Raw genomic sequence first — 20,090 nt, forward strand, 5'->3', positions numbered from 1 at the left:
AAATAAACAGGGGGTTTGAAAGGGGGGCGCCGTAAGTATGTAGCAACTTAAAGCTCAGAAATAATAGTGTGGTGTTCTTGGTAGACTGAGAGAACAACCAGCTAGATGTACATGTCCCAACTGACATCCGCTTTAATTACAAAAAGTTTGCTGTGGCATTACCACCAACTTTTGAGGCCATTTTCTGCTCCTTCAAAGGTCTCGCTCTGCATTCGTTCTGCAATGCTCCTTTGGCCATCATTAGGAGGAAATGAACTTGGTGCCAATTAACACAGTGCTCATGAAACAAAGAGTGATGCTGTGTGTGTGTGTGTGTGTGTGTGTGTGTGTGTGTGTGTGTGTGTGTGTGTGTGTGTGTGTGTGTGTGTGTGTGTGTGTGTGTGTGTGTGTGTGTGTGTGTGTGTGTGTGTGTTATCTTGTGCAGACATCGTGTTTTTCGCCTGTGCAATGGAAACGAGCAGAGCTGGGTGTCAGACGGTGTAGGGGTGTGTGTGTGTTTGCGTGTGGTTATGTGTTAGTATGTGTATGTGTGTGTGGGTGAGTATGTGTGTACATTGTGCCCTCTGTCCAGCAGCACTCAGCTGATACTAGGAGAATCAGTGTCGTGTTCCCTCCTCATCTTCCTCTAATTAGTTTCCCGAAAATCTGTTCATTACGCTGAGAGAAGGAATACTTAACTTATGGATATCTCACAGTGACCCAGATCCACAGGGTATAACGTTGTCTGGCTGATAAATGATCTTCATCTGCCTCCAGTAATTAAGGTGACATTTCACATGTCAGGTTGCCCCTATGCTAATTCTGTGTTATAGATACATGAGGCATATTGGTCTGCTTAAGTTCCTCACACACATACACTCTACATACATTCATTTATTCATACATACATACATACATACATACATACATACATACATACACTCTTTCATTCATACATACATACACACATACACACACATACAGACATACATACATAGATAGAGAAATTAATTTATTCATGCATACATACATTCATAAATACATAGATATATTCATTCATACATACATAAATTAATTTATTCATACACACATACATATATACACATGCATACACCCATAGGTAACACACACACACACACACACACACACACACACACACACACACACACACACACACACACACACACACACACACACACACACACACACACACACACACATCTGTGTTTCAGCTCCATGGCTTCACATGCATCACTGTTATCATGTTTGAGTTCCATAATCAAATATCGGCCGTCACTTAGTCGCATGTCGATGTAATTCATCTACCTTCAATCTACTGTTATTTAATCAGGGTATTGTCAGGGGCTTTATCCCAGTGGCTCTCTGTATCGGGCCAGCCTTGATATCAGACAGCACCGGGCTTATTGCAGAGCCACTCAAGGCTTCTGTTTCCCTGTGGCTGGGTGTCACATTCACACATTGGAGTAAATTAGCTGTCACCAACGCTTGGCTTGAAAGCTGCTGTTATGGCACAGGAATTATTTAGTCTTCGGCCTCGCTGCAGTTTTTCTTCCTTTTCTTTTATTCCCACGTAGCACAGTAGCCTGTTGGCATTTATAGATCAAACAGCCACAACGCGTTGCCTAGGGGGCCAATTTAAATTGGCTTGATCTCCGGATTTTCTTAAAGAGAAGGGTTGAAGTGTCAAAAAAGTGTGTGTATATATGTATACATATGTATGTGTATGTGTATATATATATATATAAAAATCTATATTGCAGCTTGCCGTGCGACATGTAATTACTGCAGGAACCACCAAGCTGCTTAATGCTGTCAGAGTAAGAATGTGCTGAAGACGGCCTAAGACCTTGAATGTGCCATTTCTGCTCACTTTTCTTACCAAGGCAAATTACTTCTCAAGTAAACAACTAATGGATAGGACAAACACAAATACCACTTTCGATTTGTGAAATGATCAAATGATTGTTTTGGTTCCGTACAATAAATTAAACAAACAAGTGATTACATTAATTTGACACGGGTCACCTTGATCTGTTGTTTAGCGCACAGGCTAAATCTTAAGAATACATTCATATTTAAGCCATACAGCAAAGTTTAACCATAAACAGAGTGTACTGTGTTGTAATGAGTCTGAGATCGACTAATTAGACAGGAGACGTTAATCACACTAATTGAATTAGTGAACAACATTTGGAGAACTTCACTTGGCCGCCAAAACTGTTGAATTCTTTACAACAAATAGATGAAAATCCCAGAGCATAAAGTGATGCAGCAGTGATCCCTGGTGGTGTTTCAAAGTAGCAAATGCTAACATATTGTATAATGTATTTATTACAATAGCAGAACACACAGAGCCACAATGTAAAACATGATTGATGAAATTCAGAAGGACTCCAGTGACAGGACCAAATACTAGATGTGTCTCATTATTTACAGGACATTTCATACAATTGCATTTGCTTCACAGGATAGAATACACCATTTGCTACTGCAATGCTACTAAGAAACTGACAGTGAAGAGAGGTGCGCGTAAGATAAGAAAAAATACTGCAAGACACAAAACCATTAATAGCTCAATAAGTAAACCAATAAAAAAAAAACTTTATTAGAATAATAAACAATGTAGTGTTTCAAACAATAAATATCAGCGTAAGCACTGAAGTGAGTACTTTTACATGTAGACATGTATATATATTGATGACAATTATTTACATGCTGAAGAGGCAACTACAACTAATACCACATTAGGTGTATCGCCACTGTTCAGTTTATAGTGCCTTTACTTCAGGACTTAAAAAGGCTGGCTCTCACAGTGTAACCACCATCCTGAATCAAATACCAGCAAAGAACATTATCATTTCCATTTTAATGTTGTACTTCTGTTAAACTGATCCTAATACTGCTTTACAGTAGCCCCTTTAAGGCCAACTTCTGCTAACATTCGTCCTCCCTTTAAATGGCTTACCCTAAATGTAGAAAGGTTGACCGTGTACATAAGAATGAATTGGCTGTAGGTTGTTTCTTCATTGAAATGCAGATTGTCTTGTACTTGCGCTAGGAAGTAGCTTGTTGATTCCTTAATAAAGGGAATTGTTTTGTCCAATCCGAGCCCTGGCTCCTTCAAAGTGACCTTCAACATAGCACGTCTAATCCTGATCCCTGCAACCTCACTCGGTAGACACCACTGTTGGTGTGTGTGTGTGCTAGTGTGTGTTTGGGGGTGTGTGTCCAGTCTATGTGTGTGTGTGTGTGGGTCCATTGTGTGTGTGTGTTTGTGTGTGTGTGTGTCTCCAGCGTGTTTACGTGTATGTGTGTGTATGTGCTTCAACTTGACAAGAAAAACGCTAAATAAATGCAGTTATTATCACACTTCTACAGCGGGGGCCACCTCTCCTCACCCCCCCATAGCGATTCATTCCGTAGTCATATAAAGTCACCCATATCAATATCTAAGAGGAGCCTTAACAGACCACCTAAACACAAGAAAACCTGGCATGCACATACGAACACCGACGTCCAACGTCACATTCAGGGAGGCGGCAGTACGGCCGATCCATAAAGTCACGTGACTCCATTGATCCGGGGGCCGCGACGGAACGGCTCGGAGCGTCTCCAGCCTCCGCCCTTCTGCCCACACGCTCTCCATCCAATCTGACCCGCAGACCCCCCCCCCGTTGCCTGGCAACAGGCGGACGCTCGGCGTCCGATACGCAGCAGAGGGAAACAGTCAGGGGCTGGCGGGCCGGGTTCCCCCTCAGGACCCGCAGGTCTGAGGGCCCTCGTGCGGGACGCCGCCGGCGGTCTCTCAATAGGAGGGGTGGCGGCCCGGCGAGGCTAGGAGGAGGAGTCCTCCTCCACGCGGTGCAGGGCGTTTCTCCGGAGCAGCGTCTGCAGCGTCTGCACCTCCCGCTCCGTGTCCCTCAGCCTCCTGCGTAGCGTCTCGTTGGTCTCCTGCAGCTTGTGGTTCTCCTGGAGACACACACAGAAGGGCGGGACGGTCAGGGCCGTTACCTTTTTGTATGCATGTACTTTATATCGGTGGCCCCGGCCTTTGACCTTAGCTGGGCCCCGACATTTAGATTAGTTGAACCACAACCTTTGACCCAAGGTGAATCACAACCCTCGACCTTAGGGGAATCATAACCTTTGACCTTAGGTGAACCAGTACATTCATTGTCATCAAGACCTTTCACAGACTACCTCATATGCAAACGATATAACGTTTATAAAAACACATGCAGCAGGGGCTGAGCCAAGGGTGCCTCGTCTCTAACTATTCCTATTACTGCAGGAACGTCAGCAATGCTGCTGATGCTTCCAGTGTGTTTATTAAGTTAAAATAAACATCAATGGAAACATATGATGGAATGCACAATGCAAAACTCTTTTTTAAATAACAACCCATAATAACATTTTACTGAAAAATATTAATAATTGTCAATGATCTCTATATATATATATATATATTATATATATATATATTGTTGCTATTATTGTAAACTTAGCTTCAGGTAACAAATCGTGCATACAGTACCCTCACGTACCACCTGTGGTTCCCAGTTCCACAGGTGGAAAACCCCTGCAGTAGATGCCAGACGTTAGAGAATGAAATATAATCATATTGTAGGACGTTCAGTTCCAGTTCTTTAGTTTGTGTGGAGCAGTTCCCTGTTTCAGAATAGAATAAGAAGTTCATGTCTCTCGTTCTTTCTGCATTGATGTACTACATAGGCTACGCTTACAATGGAAATATATATTCTATTGGCGGAAGTTCAGTTCCGGTTCCAGCAGCGGTTCAAGTTAATCCGCTGGTCGGCCGTAGTTCCCTGTTCCTGTCCCCCGCCACACGTCACCAAAAGCAGAACATCTTTGTTCCAGAAAGCACACAAACCACGCTGCAAACCACACAGGTTTACTTTCCTATATAGGGTTACACATACACGTACAGATACACAAAACACTTCTCTCACCTAAAGTACATTTAGATGACTCTTTTATCCACAGCGACTTACAACGGTTCATACATTCATACACCGACGGCAGCGTCGACCACGCATGGCGAAGGCCAGGTCGTCGTGAGCAGTTAGGGTGAGGTGTCAGGGACACCTCAACACTCTGGGGGGGCCACAGCCGGGGATCGAAGTCAACATTATCTACCTCCTGAGTTAAGCCGAAGTAAGCAACCTACACCTTTATTTACGTGCACAACCACACACACACACACACACACACACACACACACACACACACACACACACACACACACACACACACACACACACACACACACACAACCACACACAACCACACTGTAGGCCACCACCGAGCTGGGTCTCACCGTCTCCAGCTCCTCCACGCCCGGTTTGCGGTCCTCCTGCTCCGGGGACCGCTGCACGGTGGACGCCCGGTTCTCCCACTTGGCGTAGGAGCGCTTCTTACGCTGCGGCACGGGGCTGGGGCAGGGGGGAAGGGCGGGCGGGGTGGGCAACAGGAAGAACGGCTGAGGGCGGCCGCCGTCGGCCGGGGGGGAGGTGGGCGTGGCGGTGGCGGCGGCGGCGGTGGGGGAGAGGGAGGGCCACTCTGTTTGGGTGCCACTGTGGACCCTCTGGTGCCTCAGTATCAGCGGGGGCAGCTGCACCGGGGACCCTGGGCTCCACTCCCGGGTCTCGTCTGGCGGGTAGGGGAAGGGCCCGTCCTCCGAGCCTGGGGCGAGACGCAAAGGGTGAACTTCATTCACTTTGAACGGGGACCCTAGCTTTAACACAAGGGGGGACGCTTTAACAGGTACAGATGGTGTACGTGTATTTAATGCATCATTCAAATTATTGAACACTCTTTCGATTTTATTTGCATATTCATTTACTTTTTTTTTATTTATTTTTTTTTTACAATTGAAGGATTTTCTCTTTTTTTTTTCACTACTTTTCTGCCACCAGATGGCACTAACCACTAACTTGTATCTACTGATTAATGCCAGTTGGATGACACTAGCCTAGCTCTCCAACATTGCACAATTGTATCTGATTTTCTATTTTGTGAGTTTTTGTTTGTGTGTCTGTTGTGCGCCCCACATCCACGGCAACACCACTTCACCTACCTTCCGGGACCCCTGTTGTCACAGGGGTCAGGCTGGGGCTCGGGCTGTCGCTTGCACACGCCCCTTTCACGTTCTTCTTGCACTCGAAGGCCACCTGGTCCTTGCACAGCTTGTGGCAGTTCATCCCACAGTCTGTGCAGCCAAAGGAATGCAAACAAGTTAGAGCAAGCACAGAAGCCCTAGGTTCAGCAGCATGCATGCACATGCACATCACATGTTAACCGAAAGTTAATAGTGCACACTGCAACACAAAGCAGTTCTCCTTTGCCTGCCTGCTGCCGTGTCAAGACAAACGTTTTGAGGGCAAATTTTGAGCAAAAGAAAAAACAATGTGGTCGGGTCTGCAGAGAGCGTTTTTTACATGTGCAGCTAATGTTTGCTATAGAAGTGTGCAAAAGAGAAACCACATGCTGTTCCCTGCCCTTAAGGTATCCCCCCCCGCCCCTCTACCTGCGTCTTGGTTTCGACATGCAGTTGTGTGAACTCTGTGTCTGATCTGTGGCCAACTGATGACAGCAAATGGAGCACGCATTCTAGTAGTTGGTTGTCTCGAGCAACATTGATGCAATAATGTAACTTTTACCTTTGCATCTGTAGCCTTGTTTAATGACGCCCCACAACTGTGAAGGAGGAAAGTGCAACATTTGTTTAAGATAACAGTCAGACAATATACGGTAAGGGATGTTTAAATGCTTTACGTTATCAAAACACAAACATAAACCAAAAATTAATGAATATCTGTTTTGAGAGAGAGAGAGAGAGAGAGAGAGAGAGAGAGAGAGAGAGAGAGAGAGAGAGAGAGAGAGAGAGAGAGAGAGAGAGAGAGAGAGAGAGAGAGAGAGAGAGAGAGAGAGAGAGAGAGAGAGAGAGCGTGCGAGAGAGAACTTCCTCAGAGCTATTAATGATCTCCTCATGCATGCTGGTTGTCACAAACATCTTTGTGTTTGTTTTTGCAGTAGACTCACGAATCCTGAACAGTTGTCACAGAAGGTGGGCTTCATGTACGTGGTCTCCTGGAAGTTGTGGACGAAGCCCAGGCCCAGCTTGGAGCAGATGACACTGGCTCTCATGAAGTAGGCAGTGATCTCATCTCGGCTGATGAGGCCTTCCCTGGACAATCAGAACATGTTAGCATTCACCACGAAGTCCACTATCAATAGCAGCTAATCCTAGCTAGCAATTCTTTAGGAAAATCAGAGGACATATTTTTATCAAATTTTATTGAGGACAGAAAAGTGTACTATATATAAAACAGGTACTTCAGTTCGGATTCATTGCACATTATCATTAATTGCATTGCTCACATTCCGCCCCTCGTGCAATACCCTCCTGATTATGTTTCCACTAATCTGTCCCCCTTCATGTTGGATTTGTACTCCAGAGCAGCATGTCGCGGTGTAAAGCCTTCACCGCGATCAGCACACTCGACTCAGAGCTCGCATGAGAGCGGCGGAGCTGCTGTATACAGGTGCTGAGTATGCTAAGTCGGGGTGCCTTTTTGATGTTTCTTTATTTCCTGTTGCTTCACTCCCCGCTACAGATTTAACTTCGGGTTCCTCTAAGACAGACCTCAAGACGAGTGAACACACACACAGACAGACAGACAGACAGACAACGTGACCCGTCGGGCCCTATGTGGGGTAACAGCGCCACTTACTTCTCTTTGTCCATGACACAGAAGGAGAAGGGAAAGCTGGCTGCGATTTTCTCAAAGTCGTCCTGGCAGATGAAGCCGTTCTGGTCGTGGTCGTAGTTCTTGAAAACGGACTGTGTGGAGAAACACACGCGTGTCAAAGGGGCCACTGTCATTCTTCTCTGGGAATCGTCGGCGTAACAATGGCCCCCAAACACAGAGTACATGTGTGCTCTATTCTTGACACGGCCGAACCCAAGGGCAGCCCAATGGTTAGGTGAAATGATTGCGCTTATGCAACCAACATCACCGGGTCATTGTTGCCGAGGCTTCAGCGGGGAAAAAAGAAAGGCACTCACGTCCACCATTCTCTGCACATGTTTGCTGATGGTCCGCAGATCTGGTTTGGGGGCTACTCCCGGGGCCCAGTCCACTACCATTGGGGGTCTAGATGGCGTGACGGGCTGAGGGACAAAACAACAAAAACCCATAAACCCCCAAGCGACACAAAACCCATTCATCGCCCCAACCTTGAGCAGGTGAACAAACTGTTTGTTATTTTCTGTCGTTAATAGAACACAATTTGGAATCATTATATTGTACTGAATCCAGCCTCGCAAGGAAAACAACACAATACACCACAAAGTGATGTTTGGAGTAGAATAATCAGCTACATTGTTTTACAGATAGCAGGAGAAGAGGATTGAGTGTGAGCGGGGCGGCTGCTGATGTCTGGGACTCACGGGCGCCTTGCAGTTCTTGGGCTCTCTTGCGTAGGACAGCTCGTAAATGTCATCCTCTGTGTAGTACAGGTCCAGGGACAGCTGGGGGGCCACAGAGGTTATCAAGTTGAACCAGAGTGAGTACTTTAGGGTACTGAAACATCGCTGTCGCTCGAGCCTCGCTTAAAGCACAACCCTTAATGTCAAACTAACTCTGTGTTTCCGAGTGTTGAAACTAAACAAAAATCCATTCTATCTATTCAACACAAAACTCACACATATGACCTCTATTATTGATTCCATACTACCTAAACCCTATCACCCAAAGCAGTAATAGCAACAACACTAACAGGCAGGTAGGAGTGAAGGCGTCTCGCTCTCGTCGGGACACAAACCCCCACACTCCAATGGCCGGCCTACCGTGAGCAGGTGCACGAGGTCCTTGTTGGCGTCCAGCCGGGGCGGGGTCTGCTGCAGCTGGATCAGCTCGTGGATGTGGCTGTAGAGCGCCTGCAGCTTCTGCACGTTCACCTTGTCGTCCTCCACATAGTCCGACATGGCCTCGTTGACGGAGATCAGGTCCTTCAGGTGCACGCCCATTATGGGGATCTTGAAACCTGCACACCTGCCGTAGGCCTGTCTATAGTTGTCATAGTTCCTACAGGACGACAGCAGGTCTGTCATCTCATTCAGGACCTAGTGACACCGACACCGTTGTTTGAGTGAGTTGGCTCATTTGTCATTCGTCGTTTGATTTCTTTCAGATGAAAAAAGCTCTTTTGGTCCATTTGTTCTCTGAGGTAAATCCACACATTCATTTGAGGATGTATTGGTGATTGTGATCGGTGGTGTACCTTGGTGACCTCGCTGGGTACGTGTGCGCTCGTGTCCTTCAGCCTGGAGATGGAACTGTGACACAGGCCTCCCACCACCGCCATTAGTGTGTTGAAGTTGAGAATAAGATGGAGGCACTGGTAATTACATGTGGACAACACACACACACACACACACACACACACACACACACACACACACACACACACACACACACACACACACACACACACAAATCACAAACAAACTCTGACTAGGTAGTTGCATAATCAACCAACATGTCGTTACATAAGCCACTTAAAGTGCTGGCTGCTTTCTACTGAATTGCCCATCGCATTTAATAAATAAATATATATACAGTTTTTTTCATTTTTTGGGGGGGGAGAGCTTTTGAGTGTCTTTCCTGCTCTCTTATTGACGCTACGCTCAGAGCGCTAAAATCTTTTCAACAGCTCTGAGTGGGCTGTAGTGGGCAGAACCCGACCGGCACAGGCAAACTACTGCAGGGGATAAGCCAGATGAAAATAATGTGATGGCCGGCCATACTCATCAAACAAAGGGGTCATCATCACCGGTATCCATATCCGTTACCATGGCATCCATAACCACTCAGCTTGGCTCATCTTATTCCAAACTACTAATGTGCATGTTTGAATGAACGGGGCTGGCTTTAACTCTCTCAAAGCGCCTGCTACGACGTACTCCTGCTATTATACGACTCTTAAAATAGCTTGTCACTTGGGGTGCCGGGGAATCATTACCAACCCTATAATCTGCCACGCTCTTTTCACTACGCGGGTCGTGACCGTGGGTCTTCGACGTGAAAGTGACATACGGTGTGTGGAAACAGGTGCAGGCCGCGAGTATGAGGGGCCGTATGGGACATTATTCAGAATAAGCATGCACATACACATATGAAACCAAACTCATTCACATACTATACTGAAAAACTCGCACACATACAAGTGAAAAGGTTTTACATACACAACTGAAACACTCTCACACAAACAACTGAAAAATTATACGCTCACATACACAACTGAAAAGCTTGCATAAAACCTAGTGAAACCTTTTACATGGACTACTGAAATGCTTTCACACATACTGGTAAAATGTTCTCATATACAGCTGAAAAATGTCCTCTCACACACATATGAAACCATTCACATACTATACTGAAAACCTCACACATACACAAGTAAAAGCTTTTACATACACAACTGATACACCTTCACTCAATCAACTGAAAAGCTCTTATATACTATTTGAATGGTTTCATATGTGTGTATGTGAGAGGACATCTTTCAGCTGTGTGTATAAGAATATTTTACTAGTATCTGTTAAAGCATTTCAGTAGTCCATGTAAAAGGTTTCACTAGTTTTTATGCAAGCTTTTTAGTTGTGTATGTTAGCGTATCATTTTTCAGTTGTTTGTATGAGAGTGTTTCAGTTGTGTATGTCAATGCTTTTCACTAGTACGTGTGTGAGGATTTCAGTGTAAACGGAAGGCGTTTCAGTATAAACGGAAGGCGTTTCAGTGAAAACGGAAGGCGTTTCAGTGAAAACGGAAGGCATTTCAGTGAAAACGGAAGGCGTTTCAGTTGAAACGGAAGATGGTTGAAAAGAAAAAGCGCGCAATTCAGACAAATAATCGACAATAATCGCCGTAGCACTGAAAAATGTGTAATCCCCGCAACAGCGTGGGCCTCAATTACGTCCGCGTGCGGCGTGCCTCAACGACGTCCGCATTTCGCAGATATACCGTAGTCGGGCAACGGAGGGCGTTCTGCTCCCAATAAACAGCTTTTCTTCAGATATTTAAAGGACAATGGGGCCGACACTTAAAAGGCTGCGCCTATACTCAGAATCTAGAGTTACATGTCTCGAGGTTTTCAGTAGCTGTGTATATGAGCACATTTTACTAGTATGTGTGAAAGCATTTTAGTAGTTAATGTAAAAGGTTTCACTAGTTGTTACGAGAGCTTTTCAGTTGTTTGAGTGAAGGTGTTTCAGTTGTGTATGTAAAAGCTTTTACTTGTGTATGTGTGAGGTTTTCAGTATAGTATGTGAATGGTTTCATATGTGTGTGAGAGAACATTTTTCAGCTGTGTTTATGAGTACATTTTACCAGTATGTGTGAAAGCATTTCAGTAGTCCATGAAAAAGGTTTCACTAGGTTGTATGCAAGCTTTTCAGTTGTGTATGTGAGCGTATCATTTTTCAGTTGTTTGTGTGAGAGTGTTTCAGTTGTGTATGTAAAAGCTTTTCACTTGTATGTGTGCGAGTTTTTCAGTATAGTATGTGAATGAGTTTGGTTTCATATGTGTATGTGCATGCTTATTCTGAATAATGTCCCATACGGCCCCTCATACGCGAGCGCCCTCTTTCACACGCAGCGCAGCAGACAGGAAAAGAAACTACAATGAGGTTTGCTTGAAGGCAGCCTACCTTGGCCACGTGAATAAACTTGGTGAAAACCTCCGCTCTCAGCTGAGCTGTAGGCCTGCTCAGCACCATGAGCTGCACCCACTGGGAGATACCATTACACAGAGCGATGGAACGTTCCATGGCGGGGATGTCCTTCATGCAGCAGCTGCGGATGTAGCTCTGGTAGTCGACAAACTGGAACAAAATGAAAATAAAACGCTGGGTGTTTTACCAGCCGCCTGAAAATGCAACGCAGTGGTTGTTTCTGATTCCAATCAGCCACAAGCCAGTTGCACTTCTGAGTACCTCTTGACATATGGATGATGTTGCTTTTCCTGTGGTTTAACAAACTTGTCTAGAACGGTTTCGTCCATCACAAAATAGCCTCGACCTAAACCACAACTTTGAGATCGATATCAAAATGACAGTGACATCAGTGACGCTCCTCATCACAACTAAGTAAAGAAAGCAAAACCAGTAAACAAGAAAGTATATTTTGGTATCTGGAACCAAGGTCATGGGAATATTTATGAAAACCACATTCTATTTATAGCATTTATAGTAATAACCTAATCATTTCCATAGAAAGTGCAAAGGCGAATATGTGGTAGTGAAAACGTGTTTATACTCACAGATATCCTGCAGAAGGACTTGAACTCCAGGAAGGTGAGGTGTTCAGCCAACTCGATGGGTTCCAGGTGGTCGAAGAGAAGAGATACCTTCCTCTTCTTGCTGCAGTTTGCCTTAATCTTCTGGCTGGCCTTCAACGACCAGTCTCGCTCCCTTCACACACACAGCGACGACAAATCAAGAAGGGTCCTACCAGGCTGCACTGACCACTAGGTTGTGTTGGAAAGGGCCCATGCTAGGTTAGGAAACTTTCACACTACTATTCTCCTGAGATGTTCTCATATTTTGAGCCCTTTTCTCCATCAACTGTGTGTGTCTCTCTGTGTGTGTTTGTATGCATGTCATTGTATGTGTCTGTATTCTTATAAATAAATTCAGAGAAAGAAATCAAGCTTGTTCAAATTGGCATAAAAGGTACTTCATAGACCAAAACTAGTTAAACCTTGCATAACAGTTAAAAGGCAGACATTTTTCCGTAGATAAATCTTAACACATTTGTATCATATTTATTTAGTTAAAGTTGATGGTTATTTTAATTAAATATCTGTCCTCGACTACATGGCAGATCTCCAGTAGGTGGAACCTCCTTAGTTCTGTATAACTCACATCCACTTGGTCTCCAGGAGTGGAGCCAAATGATCCTGTCCTAGGTCTCGGATCAGCTCCTGGAACTGCTCCAGGCTGTCGGACAGGCTGCTGTGCAACCGGAACATCATCCAGAACTCCTGGATCCAGAACCTAGACGGGGCCCGGTTCACAGCGTCAGACCGATCAACCACCATGACCTTCTCTGAACACATCAGCGACACATGTGGAGATGATCGACCATCATGAGAGCACGTGAACCCACCTGACCAGGTAGCATATCCTCTGGCACTCGGCGGGCTGTTCGTTGTCCATCGCCGTTTTGAACGTAACCATGGAAGTTAAGGAAGGAATCAGAGAGGAATTGCTGTGACGCGTGTCGCTGTTCCCTCGGCTGTTTCGACTCATTACTCATCGTTCAAACGTAAAGAGCGAGCCCAAACTCCGACCGGACATGAGGTTCCGTCGTGAAGGCTAGACGTAGAAGCGTCCAGAAGAGATACTGCTTTGCGATCTGCATTTGCATGATACAGCCTTAATCTGGAATAAACACACTGGAACGAGGACACTCAAGGCCTTATCCCATTTTACACTCCATGTCATAAGCACTTCAAAACGATCAGACCGCTAAGGCAACCGCCCGTTGATCGGAGACTCTCAACCGTTTACTTTCCCTACAAAACATGGGTTTAAAAATACACTGACACCGTGGCTCTGGATTGGCAGGAATCAGCTTGAAGTGATGCGCACATGAGAGAAGAAAAAAAGCTAATTGCGTCATGAGAGCAGAAGTACTGCCTACGCCTTTTCTGGTTGTCAGTCTGCCATGCAGGCTGCTTACTGGCCCTCCTAGTCTCTTTTCTTGATCAGCCTGTTCATCGTCTTTCTGTCCCGGGCCATAGATTGAGGAGGGTTGGATAGAGCTAAACAGGGGGATTTTGGGCTAACCACTTTGTTCTGGGCTTATGCAGGTTAAATACGGGCACTGCTCGAACAGCCTTTTCAGGTCCTTGATGAGGAGTGTGATTGTGGGTTTGCATGTAAGTGGATGAAGAGGACTTGGGTAAAGGTACAGGGGTGAGTGATACATTACTATGGGAACCCTGGAGGCGTACATGCGAAGGCTGGTCAAATGATCTGAGAAGGCTTTCTGAGGCCAAGGCTGAATCGAAGCAATCATAGGGCACAGGCCATGAATTGAATTATTATTATTTTTTTCCATCTAAATCTAAATTGAGTATTATCATTTTTCAATGGGTCATTTTAAATATTCCACAATATGGAAATCCCGGAGGACCCATTCCCCTGGAACATCAGGAGACGTCCATTGGTGAGAACGGAGGTGAAAACCGAGAACTAAACACATGCGCTGTAACAATTGACAGCTATGGCTACAATCTGACGCTGCCTATCAAGTTTTCGCAGCGTAAGCCACCATGGCAGATTCGCTTGTAAACCCAAGTGTGAGTTTGATAGGCCGTTGCCACTGACAACCAGATGGAACTAGCACACGACCAGGGCAGATCCAGTCCCTGGCTTTATTTCTGTACTGATACTCCGTACTGCATCCACGTCAAACCGCCTGTTGCCTTCATCTAAAAATAAAGGCGATTGTACATCGGATGACACACGTTCACGGGTGATTTTTAAGGATATAGGGTTGTGAGTTTGTCCATGAGGTCGCTGGAGGACATGAGAAGACGGTGCATGGTGAGGGTAATGTTCAACAGGTGGCTGCTCCCACATACACCATCTGAGTCTGTAAAAAAAAAGAGGAGAACGATCAGCCAATCTGCTCCATGCTAAAGAGAGCAGTGACCATTAACCGATCACATACACATGGGTTAAATATTAACATCTCAGAAACATGCAGCGTCTTTGCTATGAACATGACTTGTCTGTCCCTCATTGTCTGAAAGATAAATGTCTGATTTCTTAAGTTAAGGCTTAGTTAGCACAGTGTCATAAATTATACAATACTATACTTTGCTATAAATTACTAAAATATATTTGGATAAATGATATCTTTAGGCCCTTTTACGATATGAAAAGTTAATATATGTGTTAATAATATATATAAATATGAACACATTGAACGATTTAATCAATCGTTAATTGATCCAAATAGTTTACTAATCTTCCTCTGTCTTCTGAAGCAGAGTGTGTCCGTGCTCTTCTGAAATGCATTATTATTTGAACTCCTTCATGTGTGAAAGTGCTGTGGTGAATTAAGTGCTCCAACTTAAAGGTGAGGGTCCGGCTTAGTGCTAAGTGACTGTCGGTGCTCTCAGGAGAACGTGCCTAAGTAAGTGCAGCCAAGCGCCAGGTGAGAAGACCCTTAATCGTCTAGACAGCGGGTCGTATCTTAATGCCACCAAGGACGGTACAGGTTTCCATGTTCCCTTTTTTAAACCACATCACCTTGGAAATGGCACAGATGCCATGGCAACCTGCTGGGCTTTAATCTGTTGTTATCTACATGCAGCAGGTCGTAGCGGGAGCTGACTAGCGCTGCCCTCGTATCCTGCGTCGGGGCGTGTTGCTGTTTTTGTCACGCAACCGACACGACCTCAAGCCAGCGAACGGCGCTGACATCACCTCTCCTGGTTTGTAAACACACACAAACAATCCAGTGGCAGGTCGTGTTCTGTCCTGCTCTTTCCCACCGGATTCTTCTGAGCTGTATTCTGTCTTACTTTGTTTTTGGTGAATTGCATGTCACAAACCCAAACATTTGTTTGTTTGTTCCTCCTAACAGTTGCCATGAAGCACAATGACGCATTTAATCAAAACTTGTCACGGAAAAATCCCCGTGGTGGTTTTGTTTCTGTTTGTTTTTGTGCGCCGGGAACAAAAGCTTTACACAAAAGCTTGTGTCCTATAGAAAAAAGTGAAAAAAGTGAGACGATGCACGAAGGCCCCACTTTGCAGCGCCAGAACAACACGATATGAATCGCTGATAATACGAGGGAGCCGTTCATCACCAGGTTAACACTGAGCTTTGCTAGATCAATTGCAACATTATTTTTTTCACAACTTTCCTAACGCACACCTTCCCTCCCTATGCCGTGGGGGTTAATCACCAAAGGAAATCCCACAGCCTTTAGTCACTGGCCCACATTAGGAAAACCATCCGTCGCTATGCAAGGACAGCGGCGTGTGATAGCAAAAACACCCGTGCAGGGTGTGTTCCCGGCATAACAGTGGTGTTATCTTAGGCCTTCATCAACTGTTCCAACCTTTCCAACCCGCGTATGAGGCTTTTCCGTGTTTTGACAAGGCAGCACTGGAATGGATGATCCCTTTGTTTTAAAAACACCCCCCAAGTTAGACCATTATCTTCCTGCTGGTGGACAGATTTAGGGATCATGGTATCGCCACATTCACAGATAAGAACTTGGTAAAAAAAAAAAGAAAAAACACATCTGTTGAGAAACCTTCAAACATAGTACAACATAGTTCGAGAGAGAGAGAGAGAGAGAGAGAGAGAGAGAGAGAGAGAGAGAGAGAGAGAGAGAGAGAGAGAGAGAGAGAGAGAGAGAGAGAGAGAGAGAGAGAGAGAGAGAGAGAGAGAGAGAGACGGCAAGCAATATATATATAGAGAGAGGGAGTGAGAAAAGAGAAAAAGTACAAGAGAGAGAGAGAGAGAGAGAGAGAGAGAGAGAGAGAGAGAGAGAGAGAGAGAGAGCACAGAGAGAGAGCACAGAGAGAGAGAGAGAGAGAGAGAGAGAGAGAGAGAGAGAGAGAGAGAGAGGGAGAGGGAGAGGGAGAGGGAGAGAGAGAGAGCACAGAGAGAGAGAGAGAGAGAGAGAGAGAGAGAGAGAGAGAGAGAGAGAGAGAGAGAGAGAGAGAGAGAGAGAGAGAGAGAGAGAGAGAGAGAGAGAGAGAGAGAGAGAGAGAGAGACGGCAAGCAATATATATAGAGAGAGGGAGTGAGAAAAGATAAAAAGTACAAGAGAGAGAGAGAGAGAAAGAAAGAGAAAGAGCATAGAGAGAGAGAGAGAGAGAGAGAGAGAGAGAGAGAGAGAGAGAGATAGAGAGAGAGAGAGTTGGTGATGTCAATGGCTATTGATCGCCAGTGGTAGAATGCTCTGCATTTCAAAGCGGGCCAAGCATCTAAGCATGGCCGTTTGGGGAGGCTGACCTTTGTGCCCGCGTCCCGGCTTGAAGTAGCCATTGGGTAATCCTTCAAATGGCTCCTACGTCTATGTGCTCTAACATTTGAAAAGGGGGCCATGGGCCGAGGGACCTCAGGGGGGATCGCCTGTGATGTGGAGCCCGACTAGCGCAGTTGTGTGGCCTGCACTGTACACAGTATTATGATTTAGCATCCAAACTGAGCATACATCATTACCATGCACATCTTCTAATTATTTACATGATACATGTTAAGAAAAGATAAAAGGAAAAAAACATGCTACACATTGCCTAAGTGCGTCCTTCTATGTGTTTACAATATGGTTACGATGCAACGGCCATGTCGCGCGCGTGCACGCTCCGAATACACAGCGTGGTTCCCACACGACGATGCCATTCTACCGACCGACAGATAAAACATAATTATGACATGTCACTCTATTTCCAGTCCATTGTGCCACCTCTCCGTTTCTCCCGCTTCACTTTTGTAGCCTGGCAACGGCGATTTGAAAGCTTGCCTCTTGAAAGCCATAATCACCATAAGTCTAAGAGCACTTGAGTTATCTCAGTAAAAAAAAACACGATCTACACTTGAATGATCCACTGTAGCCTTCTGCCTACTTTACTTTTTTTATTTATTTAAATGTATGATATGGCTCATTTGTCCTATGGAATCGATTTTAATCAATACATAGGCGAATGAAGTGTACAATTCATCGCTGGTATTACCATTAGCAGTTAAACAATCAAGCAGTGAACAGCACAACTAACAATCATACGACAAAACCACAAAACCTTGCTGACAAATTGAACTTTTCTTTTTGCTTAATTTCGGAAAAAGTGACTGTATATTCAAAACCAGCAAACGCTATGTAAAGTGACCTTTAAATAGTGGTTATCCGAATGTTACTGTTTAAATACTTGGAATTGAAGTAGCAAAAACACATGATGGAATGACCTTATTTCAACAGAATTACCATCGCCTTTTACATCCTCATTCTCAGTTTAAATGTCAGTCTATTAAAGCAGTCCAATGAACTGAATCTCCCACATGTCATATGAATGTTCGGGAATGGGTTAACCAAATAATTGTTGGCGCTTGGCACTTGATTCTATTCTTTGAACATCCTTGTAGTGTACGGATTGATCACAGTACGGACAGCAATATATTGTTTATCTTTCTTGTGACAAACGTAGTTATGGAATTCGCTTGGGATAAAAGCGTCTGCTAAATGCCATAAATGTAAATGTAAATATAATATTAAAGTGTAAGAGGGTTAAATAAAACATTTTACAGCCACACAGTATCTCCACAAAGCCACCCTCTCACCTCCCGGTCCAAGCCATCCACCAGAACAAATAAAAACAGACAGCGTGCCGTTGACGTACCAAAGGTCAGCAAGCAGGCCTGCAGGAGCTCCTCCCAGCTGGCCCCTTTGTGGAGGTGTCCCAGGGGGGGCGTGACGCTCTTGCCCTGGGTCACCTGCTGGCCGGGGCTGGGCCGGTGGAACCTCTGAGCCAGGCCAGGAGGAGAGACCCGGGGCCTGGGGCTGGTACCCACGGTCGACCGCCTTGGTGCGCAGAGAGAGGGAATCAGGCTTTAGAGAAGGTTTGTGTGTGTGTGTGTGTGTGTGTGTGTGTGTGTGTGTTAGTGTGTGTGTGTGTGTGTGTGTGTGTGTGTGTGTGTGTGTGTGTGTGTGTGTGTGTGTGTGTGTGTGTGTGTGTGTGTGTGTGTGTGTTTGCGTCTGTCTGTGTGTATCTCTGACTGTTGAGATACTTGATTGAGTGTGTTTGAAAAGTAAAAAGTGCATGTGTTAGAGAGAATAAAAATAGTTTATGACACTATTCAAAAGGATAGATGTTTTAAATCTGATTGTGTGTGAGTTTGTGTCCGTTTGTGTGTCTGTGTGCGTGCGTGCGCACGAGGGAGTTCGGGTATGTTGGGAACATCTAAAAAACTATAGGCTACTGGAAACAATAATGTACATTATAAATTGGAAACAATAGTTTACATTTTGTATCTAAAACATAAAGCTATGATTTAAGCATCGATACTAACACGTTGGAGTGGAGCTGTGCTATTCATTGTTCGCATTTCCTTCCTTTTAGAAGGGAAACATTTTTGTGCGGATATCCAGAGCTCCACTCTGAAGTGACCGGTAAGAACAACAATACAGTAGGCTGCACCGACTGGGATTATAAAGTGTCAATGCATGAGCACGATAAACATAGCCTACAAGTTTAGGTTTCAGAATGAGACAAATACACAAGGCTTTAACAAAAGATGTAAAACATAATTATGTCCTTTAAATTCACCATGAAAAGACGAGGAAAGCCTGCTTTTCTATACACTGTCACAAACGCAATGGCTAATTAAAAAATGTTAATGACTCTAATCACTTTAAAATCTCTGTTTATCCTCAAACATGTTCACACTCTCTCTAAACGATTTTTTTTTTTTGTTTTATTTTGTTTCACAAAAGTCCGATCAAAAAATTACTTACGGGTGTTCCTTCTCCTTCCCGTCGTTTGCTGGGATATTTCCATTGGCGCTGTTGTCTTTGGACTGGCCTCCCATCGCGAGGTACTGGGCGACGAGCGGCTGCACGAGGCTGTCCATCTGGCTCCTCTTCCGCGGGTGCATTTCATAGCTCGCGCGGCTGGACGTGCGACCGTGCCCCGGCGGTGAGCTCACCATTGTTCTGACTCGTCACTGAAGAAGAGGAGGAAGAGGAGGACACACATGAAGGTGCACCGCTCCGTCTGAGTGGGCGGGAAGCGCACTTGAACAAGTTGGGTGGTGACGTACGCAATTCGATGGCCATCATGTATTCCTGTGTGTGAAGTGGTGGCCGCTCATCTCCCACCGTCCATGTCTATTTCCGAGAACAGCCTAGTTTGTTCTACATGGCTTGTTGTGTGATCAACTTAAAAAATGTCACCTTAGTGTTTGTGTCGGATGCGTTTTCTTTGTATTGGCCCCCAGTCTATGAACCCCCCCTTTATAGTCCTACATTATAAACAA

At 45.0% G+C, this 20,090-nt stretch overlaps 1 protein-coding gene across 2 annotated transcripts; it reads right to left on the minus strand.

Moving 5' to 3' along the window:
• Positions 1–2,313: 2,313 nt before the first annotated feature.
• On the minus strand, positions 2,314–20,077 carry LOC115543931 (RAS guanyl-releasing protein 1). Of its 2 annotated transcripts, XM_030356623.1 has the most exons (18): positions 19,875–20,077; positions 19,570–19,778; positions 18,455–18,636; positions 14,585–14,687; positions 13,194–13,256; positions 12,950–13,081; positions 12,346–12,496; positions 11,735–11,908; positions 9,307–9,423; positions 8,873–9,148; positions 8,474–8,554; positions 8,090–8,194; positions 7,755–7,864; positions 7,063–7,207; positions 6,681–6,717; positions 6,098–6,229; positions 5,339–5,703; positions 2,314–3,969 (listed from the first exon to the last, which is right to left on the minus strand). In XM_030356623.1, exons 2-18 carry the CDS (start codon positions 19,761–19,763, stop codon positions 3,835–3,837), a joined length of 2,502 nt encoding a protein of 833 aa, XP_030212483.1. In that variant the 5' UTR covers positions 19,764–19,778; positions 19,875–20,077; the 3' UTR covers positions 2,314–3,834. The 2 variants fall into 2 exon arrangements, with proteins under 2 accessions (XP_030212483.1, XP_030212482.1); XM_030356622.1 differs by having other exon boundaries at positions 19,570–20,077.
• Between the last annotated feature and the right edge of the window lie 13 nt (positions 20,078–20,090).

The sequence above is a fragment of the Gadus morhua genome, chromosome 5, assembly GCF_902167405.1.
Source record: "Gadus morhua chromosome 5, gadMor3.0, whole genome shotgun sequence".
NCBI classification, from domain to species: Eukaryota; Metazoa; Chordata; class Actinopteri; order Gadiformes; family Gadidae; genus Gadus; species Gadus morhua.